The sequence below is a fragment of the Xenopus tropicalis genome, chromosome 5, assembly GCF_000004195.4.
Source record: "Xenopus tropicalis strain Nigerian chromosome 5, UCB_Xtro_10.0, whole genome shotgun sequence".
NCBI lineage: Eukaryota > Metazoa > Chordata > Amphibia > Anura > Pipidae > Xenopus > Xenopus tropicalis.
Window position 1 is genome coordinate 93,795,891 of NC_030681.2, and position 19,429 is coordinate 93,815,319.

Genomic DNA, 19,429 nt, shown 5'->3' on the forward strand with positions numbered 1-19,429 from the left:
TTGCTACATTAGTGCCACCTAGAACAATATATGTATTCTGCAGAAACCATTAACATACCTGAGTAAACAGCTTTAGAAACTTTCTCCTTTTGCTTAAGATAGCAGCTGCCATTTTAGGTAGTGTCCTACCTGCAGTCTCTAGCCATTATAGCTGAGATCACACATTCCTAAGGGAGGGGGAATGAGTTCTTTCTTGCATTCTGGTGGGAGGGGGAACAGGAGAGGGGAGGGGGGAAGAAGGAGAGGAGAGAGCTGCGCAGACTCTGGCTTTGGGAATTAAGGCTGTTTCTGAGAGAGGAAGTCAGACACTGGAACATTATGTTTATCAAAAGAAACACAGGATTTCTTGTGTCTTTTTTTTGTAGAGGACTTAGTTTTTACCTTTCCTTCTCCTTTAAAGTATGGTGATTCAGATTCCAGAAAGATCCCTTAACTGAAAAATCCCATGTCCCGAGCATTCTGGATAACTAGCATTAGTGATGGGGCACTTGTATTTATAGAAATAAATATTTCAAGCAGTCAAAAATCTATACAGTTAGTGAATAGGAGCTCTTCAGTGGTGATATAACCACAAATGTCCCCATTATAAATGTTGTCCCAAATGCAGTCAAAGTTTCTGTGAACCAGTAGGCACTGCCTCTTCAAATGGGTAGTCAAACCAAACAGTATCTGTAAATAAATAAGAAAGGGTGTTCTCCTCAGGGGCCGACTGAGGAGTAGTCTTCCCCTGAGGAAGTCAATCCATTGAGGAAATGCATTGGGCTTTTATGGACATTATTGCTTCACTGTTTGATGAGCAAACTTACAACTCTAATTCTGTAAGTGCAATTTTACTAATGGAATAAAAGTTGTGTTATTTATCACACTAGGGGAGTGCACCCTTCTTCCTGATGTAGTCTGGATAACAGGTCTCTTACCTAGAAATAAGAATCTCCCAACAATATATTACCAGTTTCCCAGAGCACTGCTCCAAAAATCTGCATACTTTAAATGTGAAGGCCAAAAATGAGGGTTAAATGGGTCTTTCTTCACATAACCACTACTTTCAAAGCTATCCTTAAAGTAGTTGTTCTTATGACTGGAAATCACCAGGCCCGGATTTGTGGAGAGGCCACAAAGGCCCGGGCCTAGGGCGGCAGAAGTTTAGGGGCGGCATGCCGCCCCGCCGCAAGAACATTTTTTAATTTTACTCCCATACGGAGCAGTCGGGACCTCTCCCCACTGCTCCGTATGGGAGTTAAAAAGAGCGTTCGCGCATGCGCAATGGGGAGCTGGCGCTTTGCGCATGCGCATTGGGGGCGCGTTCGCGCATGCGCACCGGGGTGCGAGTTCGCGCATGCGCATGGGGGACTCCCACAGGGGCGGCCTCGGGGCGCACCGGAGAGAAATCCGGCCCTGGAAATCACCTCAGACATTTCTATATGCAGCATCTTATACCTCACAAATCCTTGTGACAAATAAGAAATATAGTAAATGTGAATGTCAGGGGTTAGAACAGTTTCATGTCCAAAGTGCATAGATTTTATAAAGTGTGTTGCTGGTACAGATCTCATAATGAAAAAAAGTGCCTATTCATGCCTTTCATTGCTGACACCCTGGCTTCTGCAAAATAACCACCCCGTATGTGTATTATGTTGCCCTTAGGCAACTTTTTATGTACAATAATATTTTAAAGATTTTTTTTTCAGTGTCATTATCACTTTAACAGTACGAAGACACTGTAAAACCATTTATTTTTGCAAAGTACACTTTATCACAAATTCAAATTGAATTATAAGTCCGTTTAGAAGCAATCTGTATAAATAAACCCCTGTCTTTGTCTAGGCAAGAGCTTATAGAGCAACTCACTCTACTTCTCAGTGTACAGGTATGGGATCCCTTATCCAGAAACCCATTATCCAGAAAGTTCTGAATTACGGAAAGGCCATCTTCCATAGACTCCATTATAAACAAATAACTTTAATTTTTTAAATTATTTCCTTTTTCTCTGTAATAATAAAACAGTACCTGTACTTGATTCCAACTAAGATATAATTACCCCTTATTGGGGGCAGAACAATCTTATTGAGTTTATTCAGTATTTAAATGATTTTTAGCAAGCTTAAGTTATGGAGATCCAGATTACAGAAAGATCCCTTATCCAGAAAACCCCAGGTCCCGAGCATTCTGGATAACAGGTCCCATACCTGTACTGAATATAAACTTCTGGAGAACCTTTCAACTTTTGAAATAATTGAAAAAAAAAATCTGGATTGGCATCTTGAATGTTTGGCATAATGGAGTGTAATTAATCTTTTAATTTATGTACAATTGTTTTAGTGTTGATGTTACCAGTAGCCTCTTGTTAAAATATGTTTCCTTTTTATACTACCTAGAATTGTTACTGTGTCTGTGCCAGTAAAATTCACAGCCTTGACTCTAAACAGGCTCTTTTGTTGTATGTCTATTTGAAAAGTATCATCTCATAAAGTATAAATGTGACTTGCCAGTATGTATGTTTACTTATTTTTGCATATTTGATTTGCAAATTATAGGGCCAGTCAGCCAAACATTTTTCACAGCTTTACCTGTCTGAGCATTCATATTGCATGGGAAAAATGGAGAAATAAATGCTTAGCTTTGTGGTTAATATTTAAAGAAAACACAAATAAGAATAAAAACTTTGGATTGTCTTGTGTCAGTCAAAATGCCTATTCTATGAGAGAACAAATAGAGTCTGCTGCGTGAGCAAAACTTAAGTGCGTCCTCCTGTCCTCTGAGACAGATCAATTCACCTTGGCATGACTCGGCTCGTCCTAAGCTAGGTTTATCCATCTCAGTCAGTTTTTATGTATGCCTGAGCACAGTGCTGTTAACTCATGAATCATGTTAATGTCACTAGATATAGATGTAGTTAGGCAATCCGTAACCAAGTATCAACTCATTTACATTCTGTTAATCAAAATTGTACTACTGTAGAATCTTAGCAAGAAGGTTCTCCTGTAATGCTGCCGGGAAGTAGGATATTTTTAGCTTTACAATCTATTACAGAGTAGGCGTGAGCTGTAAGATAAAGACAAAAATTTATTCCATTATTAATTTTCCCAGTATTATATAATGAACTGAGTATTTTTTGTGGAGCATAGAAATCGTGAATTGAAAAGTAGGGATTATAGCCAATAGAAGGCTCAGGAAATACAATATATCAATCCAGTGTGACACGGTTGTAAGCTGATTGCATAAATCAAGGAAACTGGAAGCAGTAAAAGGAAAGGATTAAGTTATCCATGCTAAAGAGTGACTGCATTCATCAGTTTAATTATGTGCACTGACCAACACAATGCTACATCGACACGTTTAAATGTATTTATATTACAGATGTTTGCTCATTTGACTTAGATGGTCAGTTGCTTTTGGTGCTTGACCATAAAATGAAAATGTACCCTTAAATTAACTTTTATTATTCAAAGATAGTAGATTAGATGTTATAAAGAATTTTTAATAAGTATTTAGTTTTAAAATGTAATTTTTTTAAAAAAAATTGTTTATATCTTAAAATACTATATAGTTTAGAGCAGGTTATACCCCATACAGGATTGACCCACAACAACGACCAACTGCTGAGCTGCAAGTTGGAGTAAAATCACCCCCCTCCCAGCAGAACAATGGGAAGGTAGCAAGATAGCAGCTCCTAGTAGGTATCAGAATAGCAATCAATAGTAAGAAATCCAAGTCCCACTTGTGACTCCTCCAGTTACAGGGGAGTAGGAGAAACAATAGGTTACCAGAAAGCAGTTCTAATGTGTAGCTCTGGTTATTTCTGAAAGCTCAGGCAATATTACAACTAAAAAAAAATAAATTTGTTGCTTCAAGAATAACATTATTTAACTGAATTATTTGCTATGTAAATAGTGTGCAAAAACAGTATACCATAAAATCACGACTATATCTTTTTAAGTCCCTCTACGTGGTTTTAAGACTTTGAAGCAGTTTGAATTCAGAACCTGAGAGCAAATATTTAAATTATTTGTAGAGCAAAAACACTACAAATCTATAGTCCACATCTGCTAACTTATTACATAGTGGATGCACAATATATTACATAACACCTTTTACATGTTCTTTAAATGTGTGGAAGAAACAGCTTTTCAACCTCTCCCAAGAGACATCATGTCTTCAGTTTATCTCTACCAAGCCAAATAATAGCCTGTTGTCAGACACATTGACAAAAAGTTTCTAACTTAGGAAAAAGTATTTGCCATTGGTGGCTTTTAAGGGGTAGTTTAAGTTAAGTTGTTACTATGTTATAAAATAGCCTAGTTTTTTTAATTACTTGCCGCCTTCTTTTTTCCAGCTCTCAAATGGGGCTTACTGATCCTGGCAGCCAAAAACTATTATTAGTCAAGCTATCATTTTTGTTATTGCTACTTTTTATTATTTATATATTAGTCTGTCATTCAAGTGACTGCCTGGCTGCTAGGGTAAATAGTAACCTAGCGACCAGATAGCTGAGGACAATCCTAACATTAATAAAAAATAAAAACCAACTGCAATATCATTATCTACACCATTCTAAAAGTTAAGTTAATGTTAAACTACACATTTAAAATATAATATCGGTATGGGATTTAGGGGTGTGTTTACTAAGATTGGAGATAAATATCACTGGTGATGTTGCCCGTAGCAACCAATCAGATCTTTGCTTTTGATTTCTAACTTGTAGGTGACTATTCAAATATAATTGCTGTTTGGCTGCTATAGGCAACATCACCAGTGATATTTATCTCCAATCTTAGTAAACATGCCCCTTGGTATCTGAAAACCCATTATTCAGAGTGCTCCAAGTTATGGGATGGCCATCTTTAATGGACTCCATTTTATTTTAAAAAAACAGTTGTCCTGAGCATTCTGGATAACAGGTCCTATACCTGTGCTATAATTTGTTACCATTGCAAGAAAAACTCCTCTGTGATTTGCAATAACCATTTACATTTTAGCAGGGAGTGTTCAACACTCTAGAGCCACAAAAACAGTGCTAAGTGCCAGGTCAGTCGAAGCGTATATCTGCTTTTCTCAGCCTGTTTTTTGGACAGGCTAAGAAAAGTGGATCCACTTGCCTATGCTTCTCTGTGTGCCTGCATAAAAACTATGGCAAATGCCCAAGTGTGGGCACACAAAACTGAGCATTGAGCAGGCCTGAGAGAAGCAGATATACACTTTGTGTGACCTAACCCTAATGGATTGAATTTTCTACATACATTACTCAAACAAATGGCCATAATAAAGTATTAAGATTGCTTAAATTTACTCAAGTTAGGAGAAGTTAAGTTAAAGTTCAAAAAGAAAAACTAAAGTAGAAACATATCAGGCACACAAATACCTATTTAGAGAAGAGAAGACAACTACCGTATATACTCGAGTATAAGCCGAGATTTTCAGTACCAATAATGTGCTGAAAAAGGGCCCCTCGACTTATACTCGAGTATATACCGTAGTTTACGTTCTGCGCTCCTGTAACACAGTAGATCGTACGGTATCCATGGTTACGCGATGCTTAAAGTTACGGCGCACATGGAGTACAGCGTGTCAGGGAGCCGGAAGTGGAGGAGCTGGTTGTTAAGCATCGCGCTGGAAGCGCATTTTTGGGCGAAGAGGAAAACAGTAAGTTACAAAACATACACCTGCTTTCTGTATTTGTTTTCTGCAACTCACGGTGCAGAAAGGTCAAAGTACCAAGCACACAAAGGGTTAAATAAAGTTTACAGCCAGCTTCTGGTGTACAGCTACCGAATTATTGGTGATAGCATTAAATTTTGGTAATTCACTGTAGCTTTTTGTATTCGTCATTAAGTAAAATGCTGAGGGAAATTTTTATCTTGACTAAAATAGTCCACATTTTTAACTTGTACCCTTTAGAAAATATTCTCCTTTGTATCTATATCAGATGGGATGTCTTACCTGCTGACCTTTAGTGCTTGTAGTAGTCAGAGTACATAGCCAGTATAAAGGAAAACTATACCGCCAGAAATAAGACTTAACTAACAGATTATTTGCACATACAATTTTGGAATAACAACTATACATGTGAATGTATATATATATATTTCCCTGCATTTGCATGCTCTAGCTGCAAGGAAGTACATTTTGTTTCCCTTTCAGGCTGCAGTTATGGAGCCAGAGTTTCTAGATAAACTTAAACTTGTGATTCTACATCACTCACCCCAAAAAGTATACAGAACTATATAAGAATTAAATAACAAATTTACACATCAAAATTTCATTATGTATGTAAAATTAAATGAGATATTAACCTGTACAACCTTGCATATGGTTATCTTATGTTGGTTGCGCCTCATTTTCCAGCCCATACCTTGTGTTTATTAATATGGTAGTCATGTAAGCACTTGTGAGTGTCCTTTTATTAAATAATTTGATTATTGAAACTTAGCAGTAGCAGCTGCATCTCCCACCGTAGGCTTATACTCGAGTCAATAAGTTTTTCCAGTTTTCTTAGGTAAAATTAGGTACCTCGGCTTATACTCGGATCGGCTTATACTCGAGTATATACGGTACATTTGATTTTTAAAGCTCCCAGTTGGTGCTTATAACCCATGTATCAGAAAACTCTGTTAGGAGAATCTATATAAGAAAAAAATAATAAAAATGTATGAAACTGGGAGTGAAAAGGCACATATTCAGCAGATTAAATTGAAATTGCTCATTAAGTCCAAAAGTATTGCAGGTCCACAGTTTGTAAATACACCACTGTTCTCATTGCAACCATTAAGTAACAAGCATGCCACCTGAGAAACGATAATAGGTACCCTGTTGATTTCTCTCTTTTGTTTGTATTCCAAGAGCGTGTCTCTGGGTATTTCAGTTGCTCTGTGGATTTGATCATCAATAACCTGTGGATGGTAGCCCTGATTTAACAAAAGTTTTCTGTAAGGAATGAAGATGTTTTTGTTCTGTCATCAAGGTTTGAGTAAATACGGTTGTATTTCAGTGCCTTGCTAAAAACAAATGATTTTTTTAATGTGATATGGATGAAAACTATCCCACTTAAGATATGCTGGTGTGGGTTTTTAGTATATGTATGTTTGTGTGATTCTATTTTTGATGTAGATGGTAGTATTCAGGAAACTGTTGCGGGAAGAGGAATGGTTAAGGTTGATTGTGCTATGAAATTGGTTAAATCTCTGGTGGAATGTCAATAGTTCCTTTTCTGATGCTGTCCATATACAGTAAGTATGTCATCTATATACCTTAAATACATCAAAGGCCTGGTGTTGCAGGAAGCCAGGAAATTTTATTCTCACTAGGCCATTAACAGATTTTGCATACTGAGGTGCCATTTTGTTTCCTATACCACTTCCCATCAGTTGGAGGTATATGGCACCTCCCAAAGAGAAATAGCTGTGTGTTAGTACAAATCTGATTAGTTGTAGAGTTGGCACTGTGGGAATATGACCATACCATCTGCAATACCATTGTCATGTAGGATGTTGGTATAAATAGACTCCACATCCATGGCAGCTAGAACGGTGCCTTCTGGAAATGGACCTATGGTGGCCAGTTTGTTTAAAAGGTCAGTGGTGTCCTGTATGAAGCTGTGTGTTTTTCTGACAAATGGCTTCAGAATGTTTTCTACCCAGCCAGATCTGCCCTTCGTTAATGTTTCAGTGATGATAGGTCCTCCTGGGTTCTCTTTATTATGTATTTTGGGTCGCATGTAGAAGGTACCAATTCCCGGTATTCACTTCCATCAAATCCATTAAGGGTGGGGGGAGAGGCCACTGATGACTTGTTTAAGTTCCCTTGTATATTTATGAGTTGGATCCTCTTCCAGCCTTTTATAATATCTGGTGTATACAATTGTGTATTTTTCTATGTAACTGGTGGTGTCCATTATTCCCTGGATTACCTCTTATGTCTTAGAGACAACCTCCTAGTATGATTAAATGATTGTTAGAAGTGCTCTTCCCCAAACAACTAAAGTAGGTACATTTCCCTGCAATAGCAAAAGATGGGAAACTTGCAAGTATATCCTGTGCAAAGATCAAATTGCTATACCAAATACACAAAAAGTCTACAACATTCAGTACTGCTATTCATGTGCTTCCTCCAATGTGTTGTACATGATTATATTTACTAAGTGCTCTACTGGAGGAATGTACATTGGAGAAACAGGGTGGAAACTACACACAAGGATGAACCATCACCAACATAAGATCAAGACCAAAGCATGTGATACACCAGTGGAACAACACTTCTGCAATCAGGACCACAGTCTTCAGGACATGAAGGTGTTAATTCTAAAAGGGAACTTTAAAACTGAACAAGAAAAGTTCTATGTATTGAAATGTATTTTGTTATTTAACACGGGGCCTTAATTTGGGGTCAGGTTTCATGTCACATTGCATTACCTAACTTAATCCCCTGGACTATTTACAACCCATCCTAATAAACATTAATTATTTTTCTTATCTTCACAAATTATCTCTATCTATCTGTAACTTCTCTCTGATCTAACAGCATATATGTTGGGAAGGGCTCCAAAAGCTTGCAATGTATTTTTATTGTTAGCCAATATAGGTATCATTTCTACAATACTTTTGTATTTGTGTTTTTTATTTATTATTTTTGCTACTGGCTAACAGAGTACTACAGTTTTTATTTTGGTTTTTTTTCTCTAAAAACTTAAGACATTTTGCTGGCTTTTGTCCAAATATCATGACTTTTTCAAATTGTTGCAGCGACTTCCTTTCGACTTTTTTAAGTAAATATCAGACATTCTGGAACACGAATTCAGTCAAATTTGAAAATAAAAAAAGAGAAATTATGGAGTTTTAGTAAATCTGCCCTGTGGTATATTTGTTATAGTGTGTAAGCCAACATCACCAATGATGTTGCCCATAGTAACCGATCAGCAATTGTAGCACTTAACTTTTGGGTGTATGTATGTATAAATAAAGTTATTTATACACACATACATACATACATACATACATACATTCACCCAAAAGTTAGAAAACAAAAGCAAACATCTCAATGGTTGCTATGGGCAACATCACCAGTGATGTTGGCTTACGTGCTATGATAAATATGCCCTTAACAAATAAAGGGCTGTTGACAAGTTGCTAATAGGATATTCTAAAACATACTAAAGCTTAACCCCCTTTAACCCTTTTACTGCCAACGGCGTACGGCGTATGCCGTTGCAGTAAAAGGCTTTATATGCCAACAACGTGCGTTGTATGTTGTTTGGCAGATAAAGTTAGGGGCAGATTTACTAAGACACAAACGCTCGGAGCATTCATTCATACGCTCCGAGCGTATTTTCGCTGAATTTTTAGTGTCTTGCGCCGACTTTTTCATATGCTTACGCGACTTTTTCGTACACTTGCACGAAAAAATTGGAAAGGTTTTCCCGCTGTTTACAATCGTTTGGTACGAAAATTTTGTGACTTTCGGATCGCTAATACGATATTATCGTGACTAATATGATTTTTTCGTAAGCATTTTCGTGATAGTTGCGATCTTCAGAAATTTTCGTATCCAATCCGAATTTGTCCCATTCGGGATTCGAACTTTTCATGAATGTGCCCCATACTCTGTGTAGAAGTGGCATGTGCCGCTTCTGCAGAGAGTTTTTAGTGATGACAGCCCCCTGGGAAACGAGCCAGGGGGGCTGTCATGTCGGCCCTGTGACGCGTTCGTCGCAGGGCCGACCCCCAAGCAGCAGACACAATCGCATCACGTCTGCTGCTTGGTCTTCGCTTCCTGCTTTCCTCCCAAGTGCCGGCCCATGGATGAGGACTGCAGCAAGAGGACCAGGACTGCGATCCCTGCTTCAGGACAGGTAAGGTGGGCTTTTTTTTTTTTTTTTTTTTGCACTTACACACACTTACATACATTTACACACACTTACAGCACACGATTTAGCAGTTTTTTTTTTTCATTTTGCACACTTATATACACTAATATACACACTAACTACAGAAAATTCAGTGAAAATAAAACCACATTTTAATGGCTCAAAGATTTTTTCAAGACATAGTACATAACAAATTTAAATGTATACTATACCACACAGTGACAGGGTACATCCTAGTGCCTCTCCTAACGCGTTTCGCACAAAGTGCTTCATCAGAGGAGGTACAGAAAATTCAGTGAAAATAAAACCACATTTTAATGGCTCAAAGATTTTTTCAAGACATAGTACATAACAAATTTAAATGTATACTATACCACACAGTGACAGGGTACATCCTAGTGCCTCTCCTAACGCGTTTCGCACAAAGTGCTTCATCAGAGGAGGTGTGACACTTACACACTGTCACACAACTTTTACACATGTACACACATGTATACACAAACACTTTTTTTAACACTTTGTTTTTAGTTTCTTTTCCCTAAAAACTGTTTATTTTGACAGCGCGACTATTGGAACAGATATTCTGACCACTAATTACACTGTTGTGTGACTTATTTTGTCATTTCACTAATTTGCAAAAATGTTGTGGTTTTATTGCATTTTTATCCCTGTATTAGTATTCCAGATCTGTTTTTAGCATAGCTTTGCCATGTGAAACTGTGGTGTAGAAAAATAACTTTACCTATTTTGAGTTCATCAGAATGTATACTTTCCAAAAATATATGGTTTTCTGGGGGCCCCTGTATAGTTAGGGGGGGGGGTTACGGCACATAATACGCTGTCAGGGGGCTCTGTGTGCAAAAGCTGAGTTGGCAGCCGAGAAATCCTTATGCGCTATTTTCATTTTGGGGTCAGTACATATCGCAGACTTTGGTATATCTATGCATATTGGGCATCAAACTGTTCAGTAGACCTTAGGTGTTTCTATTTGGGATGATTTGCCTCTGTATGCAAGAAATTGTGTGAGATAAATGCGGCAAATTGCAGCATTTTTAGGCAATTTTCTGAAATGTCATGAAAATCGGCAAACAGGAAAGCTTTACGGCTTGGTACTTTGGAGTAAAAAGAAATGTGTACCCATTATAGATTTGGGGGAATGTGTACTTTCCAAAAATATATGGCTTTCTGGGGCTAGTGTACTTTTTTGTAGCATTATCCCACATAAAGGATGTAAATGTGTTGATTTTGCAGGAGCTGAAATGACAGATCATATGGGGTATGTTCCCTTTGGGGCCCCTACATGCCACATATTTGGGTAAACCTATACATATTGGGTATTAAACTGTTCAGTGGACCCCTGGTGTTCAAATTTAGGGTTTTTTATCTTGGTACCTAATGCTATGTGGTAGATAAGATGCTGCAAAGTGGAAGCTTTGAGGGGATTTTTGGAAATGTCATCAAAATTGCTACATTTAGAAAAGCTTTGCGGCTTGGTACTTTGGAGTAGAAAGACTTGGGTACCGATTTTAGATTCGGGGGAATGTGTATATTCCAAAAATATATGACTTTCTGGGGTGAGTGTACTTTTTACTAGCTTTATCCCACATATAATGATGAAAATGTGTTGATTTTGCTGGAGCTGAAATGACAGAAATGATAGATCATATGGGGGTATGTTCACATTGGGGACCCTACATGCCACATACTTGTGTAAACCTATACATATTGGGCATTAAACTGTTCAGTGGACCCCTGGCATTCATATTTAGGGTGTTTTATTTGGTTACTTTATGACTTATAGGAGATAAGATACTATAGATAAATTTTGATAAAAACCAATAACTTTAGGAAAGCATTGCGACTTGATAGTTTGGAGCAGACAGACAATTGTGCCTATTCTGGATTCCACAGAATCTGTTCTTTCCAGAAATGTGTAATTTTCTGGGATAAACCTTCTGTTAGTGGAATTTTGAAATCTAAAGTATGCAGCTTTCTGAAGCAGTGCTTTGGAAATTTGGTAGTGTACTGCTGGGAGTTTTTGACCTATACAAGTGAGAAATCTCCATAAAACTATATATATTTGGTATTGGCACATTCAGGAGACATGGGACTTTCCAAATCAGTTGTATTTTTTGAGCATAAAATAATTTTTGTTTCTAGTATGTGTGTTTTATAATGGAAATATGATTTTTTAAACATTTTTTTAGACATTTAGAAGCCTATATCTTGTTACAGAATTGGAATTACACCAAAATTCGACCATATTTTGAAAGCTTAGGTTGTCTTGAAAAGAAAAATATATATTTTTTTTTCTAGGTAAACTAAAAGTCCCCCCGTGGATAGGCCCCTAAAGTGAAAGTGCAAAATGTTTTGACTGCTTTGACCAAAACGGCTGGCAGTGAAAGGGTTAAAATATTGCATTCTCATAAGGGTCCTTTAAAAGTATCACTTAAGTTTTATAAACATTGTGAATGTTTGATTCAATGCAGTTACCCATAGTGACCAATGGGCAGTAAGCATTGTTTGCAATGTATTTGTAACTATAGTACTGTCAAGATTGTGGTCCCACTCAAGAAGAATAGATAAAAGAGACCACCACCTTGTTTTTTCTTACATCAATAACATTAATTAATGTTATATTTTGGAGAATGTGTGTGTCACCTGTTTGCATACATTTATAGAGCTATACCTATAGATCGTTACTGGATATAGTATCTAATGGCATGTGTTAATAAACAGAAAGTCAGACCTTTTCTGATGTAATTGTTTTTCCTTTTTAGCTTTGTATTCTATCATACTTTTCTGCGTGTTCTTGTGGATACCTTTTGTGTACTTCTATTATGAAGAAAAGGATGATACTGATGGAAGCCAGTGCTCTGTGAGTTTTTGTTGTTAACTGTCTTTTTCCAATATTTTATTTTAAATAATGCAGATTCAAATATTTAATTTGCCATTATTAAGGTATTATTGAGCCACCATAACAGTAAAGAGCCACTGTAAGATCAATTGTCAAGTAGAATTGCTTAGTACAGCATAGATTTAAAGGAATACTGTCACAAGAAAACATATTTAAAAAAAAAAATTCTGCACACTGAAATCCATTTTTTTAAAAGAGCAAACAGATTGTTTATATTTATTTTGAAATTTGCTAGGCATATTCTTAGTTTCCCAGGTGCCCACAACCTTGTGGCTTGTGCTTTGATAAACTTCTGTCTCTCTTCACTGCTGCGCTGCAAGTCAAAAAACAGTTGGTAACAAAATAGCAGCTCCCTGACACATCTGCTGAAGGATTCAGCTGCCTCCATGGGCTAATAGCAATTCTGGTACTGTCTTGAATTTTAGTGAGTGGGCAAACAGGCAAAGATGCCTATAGTGCCTCCCTATAAGTTAGGGTGGCTGCAGGCTTTTTTCTACTAAAATACACTGTGGGAAAAACCTGTGCCATTAACCTCAAGTAGCTTGTACAGTTAAGGAAATCTAGATATATGAACTCAGTATGTATTTGTAAATAATGACTCCTAAGAACCAATACACTAAATACATTATACAGTGAGGGTCAGACATAGTGGCGCCCACCATTAAAATACAGTGTTGCCTTCCTCTTCTTAAATGTGTGTGTGCTGGTAGTCTCAGGATTAGCCCACAAACATAGCCGATTTTGGCAATTTTATGTGCCATTTCTGTTCCTTCAAAGAAGCTTGGGAAAATAAACACATGTTCTACTCTTAATGTTTCCATTATGCAATTCCATTGGGAAAATTAAACAATAAAGTTTGGCCCTATAAATCTGACAAAACCTTTTGTTCATCTTTTTATAAACACAGACATTTCTTTATCATTGCGAATAAGCAAAGGAAATTGTTAGCTTGGGAAAATTTCTGGTCATTTGATTCTGCTTTATACTTTCTATCACACAAAAGACAAAGCTTCCAGGTGCCCTAGAGAATAGCTCATGTACTGAGTAAATTCGTGCCTCTGTCAATCAGTAGTATCAGTGCTGGTCCAGTAGGCAGTGTATTACATGAATCCCTCTGCAGCAAGCTGTTCTGCTGTGCTGAATAAGCAGACTGTAAATGCACAATAATCACTACACAATGATACACATAATCTGTTTTTCCTTTAAAAACTCTTTTTATGAGTTGCTAAAAGTTGATTCATCACAGGAGAGTAAACAATAAAATTTGTAAAAAATTTCCCTTTGTTATCTACGGTACTAAAGGGTTTAAAACTGACATAAGATATGTGAAACCTGATACATTAATTACATTTCGAAAGTCTAATGGAAGATATACTGAACATTTTGTGCAGTATTTATCTTACTTTCCAGATTGTTTTCATTTACCACAAAATATTGTGTTTGGAAATTACTGTAGAACCAAGAGGCTTTTGTGAGCAATTGTGGCAGGGCAGCCATTCAGGAAAGGTTTATAACCAAATGCCATCAAAAAAAGTCATAACCTGTTGTACTGTAATGAGTACAAATCTTAGGCGTCTGAGCAGTGTAAGAAAACAATATGAAAAAAGTCAGTTTGTATTTTATTTTGCTGCATTTGGTTGAGATAAAATTAAACGCAAGTCTTTTTCGCCTGTTCCGGAATGCTAAACATGGTGTTGGATTTATGGCATTAGCCAGCACCTATTAGAGCCACATTATTACTGTAAATGAATATGTTATGGCAGTGGAGTATAAATATATATCAAGTGAACCTGTGAACCAATTGAATGATATTGCTTCCAGGCATTCTTTACTTATTCAATGATGGGCAAAACTCCCATAAAATCAACTTAAAACTCTACAAGGAAGACCAATTTTGTGAGCTGAGGGCAGGAATATTATTTTCTGCCTCCCTGTTTTTGTGAGGATAAGCAAAACACACGCCACACTACACTAATGGGGATACTCTGCGCTATACATTTTTCAAGTTTTACTATAACCAGCAACACCTTCTGCCTCACATAATGATACTTTACAGTTTTGAAACTAAAAGGCTGGTTTAATATGTTGGACACTGAGGGTAGAAGTGCCTTATTTGAGTACCTGGATTTAGACTAATGAAAACACTGGACATAGACAGGACCATGCTAGATAACTTGCAGTGTTTTCCCTTTTGTAATACACACAGCCCCCTCCCTTTTTATTTTCTTTCTTGCCTCTAACCTTAAATACAGGATGAAGTTTTTTTACTTTTGCTTACACTTGCTTCTTTTTCATTAGCCTTAAAGGAGAAGGAAAGGTTAAAACTAAGTAAGCTTTATCAGAAAGGTCTATGTATACAGCCATAAGCACTCACAGAAATGCTGCACTGAAGTCCTCTGTCAAAAGATCTGTTGTCTCTGTTTACCTGTGCCAGAGACACACAGCTTTCTCCTCTCTCCCTTCTCCTGCCCCCCCCTCCCTCATGAATGCATGCCAAGAACTCACTCCCCCCCCCCCCTTAGGAATGTGGATCTGAGTCAATCAGCAGGAAGCTTCCTCATAGTCTTACAAACTGAGCATGTACACGGGTCTGGGTCTGGGTCCAGGAGCGTGGCAATGTGGGAACTTTCATTACAGAGCTCAGCGTTTTTATTTCCTTTGAGGCTTCTGATCATCTGAACGGGAGAAATATGGGGAGACTTAAAGGAGAATGCAAGTCAAAATTTAAAAAGCATACTGCCCAATAGTCCTCCTATTGTTTAGTAAAAACGCCACACTTTTGGCTCACCTAATCAAATATTTACTCAGTCACACTAACTTCACATTTTCTAGAACAGGCAGCCATCTCTAAAAAGGTATTCTGTCTTCCTTTCCCTCCTTGCTTCATACTGCACATGTGTTTCATTCCCTCCCCCCCCTCCCCTCTGCCAGATCCACTTCTGATTGGCTGGTGGGCATGTGTAGCTCAGAACAGGAGACAGGATCAAGTTACACACATGCTCAGAGAATAGGAAGGCTGCCGCTGGCAGCCTACAGGAAGGGAAGAGATATTTCAGTGATGTCACTGTAGTCTTCACACTGCTTGTAGGCTGCCAGCACCATATCTCAGAGAAGCAAGCAGGGATCTGGGAATTTGGATATGCAGTAAGTACTTAAAAAGAATGCCTTTAGACTTACTTTTAATTTATATTAACCTTCCATTGTCCTTTAAGGGCACTATTGAGACAACTGAAGGTATGTCTGCAGCTTGAGATTAACTCTTTATTATCCTTTCCTTCTCCTTTAATTTAAACTTTGTTTTAAGCTAATTCTGCAATACTATATTGGCATCAATTATAACTATCTGTAAGTTGGTTACTTGTAGGTGTCAGTGCTTCTATGTTTTGCTTACTTTGGACAAGTTCAACCCATACCGAGATATCTATATACTCACATGCATAAACCATATACCAATATCAATACTAAGGGGCAGATTTATGAAAATGTGAGATTAGGCTTGCCACAAAAAAATTCACCCACTTTCTATTCATGCCTATGGGATTTGTACAAAAGAGTAAACTCTTAACTTTTTTTTTTTTTTAAGATTTTATTTTGAATTTTCCAAACAGATATTTTAACAATTACAGAGAACGGGAAAGAGAAAAGAAGCTAGAAGAGACAACTAAAGTGAGGCAAGTGCATTTAGTGTTCTTTGACAGTATAGGATTTATATACAATCAAACATTAACTCTTAACTTTCTCACATTGATAAATACACTTCTAAAACTCACATAGAAATGAATAGAAAATGGGTTTTTCTGTGATGAACTGTAATCTCACATTTTGTCTGCCACTAATTGTAGATTTTAGTATCAGAGTAGTCTTGGATAAAATGTTATTATTATTATTTTATTAACACTTATTTATAAAGCGCCAACATATTCCGCAGCGCTGTACAATAAGTGGGTTTTATACATTGGAGAAATACAGAGTAACATATAAAGCAATCAATAACCAATACAAGAGGGGAAGAGGGCCCTGCCCAAAAGAGATTACAATCTACAAGGAGAAAGGATTGAGACACAAGGGGGCACATTTACAAAAGCACGAACGCTCGAGCGTTCATGCAAAAACTCCGAGTGTATTTTTGCCGATTTTTTCAGGCGTCCGCACGACTTTTTTTCGTACGGCGCACGACTTTTTCGGACGTTTGCACGAAAAAATCGGAAAGGTTTTACCGCTGTTTACAATTGTTCGGTACGAAAATTTCGTGACTTTCGGATCGCTAATACGATATTATCGTGACTAATACGATTTTTTCGCAAGCATTTTCGTGATATTTGCGATCTTCCGAAATTTTTTCCCATTCGTGATTCAGATTTGTGGATTAGTAAATGTGCCCCAAGGTGTGGGAATGGGCATGACCAGAGTTGTGAGAGGTGTGGCACAGGGTATTGCTAAACTAGATTTTGTCCAAGATGTCCAAGCCACTCTTAAAGGCATTAACCTCTACAACCTCGCTGTAAAAAAACATCTACGCTGCTTAAAATGAAAGTTCTGTTCCTCTAATCTAAATGGGTACATCCCCTATCTGTCTATAATCTCCTCTAATGTTTTCTCTCAAGGCAACTTCCGCGAGCACCGCGTATGCCATCCCACGCTGGTGGGATGGCATTTCGGGGAGATTAGTTGCTCGCGACACAGGAGATTTGTCACGGTTGACTAATCTCCCTGTGTGCCACAGCCCTAAAAGCTTTCCTACCACTGATGTCAGACTTATAGCACCACATTAGCAATTCGCCAGTCTCTTGGCACATGCCAGACCTCAATGAATCCTGAAACATTAAGTGAAGAGGTTTGGCAATCACAGAGCTAAGCTTGTTTAATACCCTGGTTCCGGGCCTTTTTGCTAGTCTGCACACCTCCCTATCTTTGCCGTACATGCTTAGGAGGGAGGGGTTGTTAAATTTTAATATAGATCCTCAATAGATCGAAACTCACCACACAATATGAAATTATGGCTGCTAAATTTTACTACACAGTTGACAAAACATTTAAATATTAGAAACCATGAAATATTTGCAAGAAAAAATGTTGCTCTGCAGGCCCAAACTAACAGTGCAGTAATCTATATTTATGTAATTGCCTCAATTATTATTTCTAGAAATATTCACTCTTGCACTGTCTCTCCCTTTATGTTATCCCCAGTCTTTTGAATATTTGTTCAGTGTTTTTAAACCATGTTAAATCCAGTTTCTCTTCAATATCCAAATACTGATGACAACAACAGTTAATAAATCTAATATTTTGTATTTGGTCTAATACTACTGAAGACTAGTAGCTTTTAGGAAAAGGAAAGGCAATGAGCATTAGTAGTTAAGAATATTGGGCAATACAAATTTTTGTAAAACCTATTTTTCTGTACCATTTTTCATCATCGCTGTTGAACACTTGCAACTTCATTGATGTCAAATAACCTGCATCTGGCCAGTCTTTTGTAATTGTCCAAGACTAAGTGAATTAAAAAAAAAATAAAAATAAAAAATATATATATATATTTTTTTATAAAGCACATGCAAGATCCCACAATACAGTATTTATAAATAAAGAATGTATTTATGCAGTCTTTGAGTGAATCAAAATCAGGGGACACAGAAGCCACATGAAGTTAATTATCATTAAGCTACAGCAGTGGAATTTGCTTAATGTTGAAGATGAAATAGATATGCTTTATGATGTCAATAACGTAGCCTTTTTTCTTATGCAGCAAATAGCCAATGCTTTCAAGTACACATCTGGGTTTATTCTAGTCTGCTCATGTCTGCTGCTCATTGGGTAAGTGTACTCAAGATCTCCTTACCATACCTTTGTGCACAAAGTTTCCTGGGCCAGCTGCTGGTTTCACTCTGGTGTGCACACTTGAACTTTCTAAACTGAATACAAAATACTAAAATACAAAAAGTTCACAGAGGAATTATCACACCAGAGAACCTCAACCAAGTATCTGGCCAGCATTCAGAAAAGCAATTCAAAGTGACAAATGCCCCAAAACCTGTCAGTAGGGCTTATTTATAAAATTTGTGCAGCACACAGTGAACATATTTGCCCTAGCTGTGTTTATATTTCTAAAGCTAAACAAAATGCATTTAATGTGCATTCATAATTGTGATTTTTATTTGCAGTGCGATTGTCCTTAACAGTTTTTAAATATGGCATAATTGCAGATTGCAAATATTTATGCATGCACTCTTCAACTGAACTACACCACAACTTTGGTGGTGTAAAAAAAATTCCCTAAACAGATTTCACATATTGCGAATTTATATTCTCAAAGTGAAAATTGCCACTATATTTGCAAGATTTAACTGTTTCAGGGATAACATGCACAAAACAACCATATGCAAATAAAATATGTGCTGCGTAAACTTTATAAATGACCCCCGGTCTATTTTAGGCATTGAAAAAAGGTGGGAGCGAAACACTCAAAACTCACCCTAATGCTAAAAGAGAGAGGACTTTTGAAAGGATATTTTTCTTATATTTTTTCTAGTGAAGCTGGTATTAGCAAATAATGAATTGTCTCAAACTGCAGATGAATTGTTCTGACCAGTGGCCACATAAAGGCGAGATTTTAAAGATACAAGTAAATGTGCTGAGCGAACTGGCCAATTCTAAGG

The 19,429-nt window shown here is 37.2% G+C and overlaps 1 protein-coding gene across 1 annotated transcript in view; it reads left to right on the forward strand.

Annotated features, from left to right (window-relative positions):
- lmbrd1 (LMBR1 domain containing 1) overlaps window positions 1–19,429 on the forward strand; it is an 88,580-nt gene that overhangs the window by 10,718 nt on the left and 58,433 nt on the right. Inside the window, 2 exon segments of the mRNA NM_001078716.1 lie at window positions 12,637–12,734; window positions 18,520–18,587. Coding sequence (NP_001072184.1) covers window positions 12,637–12,734; window positions 18,520–18,587 — 166 coding nt within the window.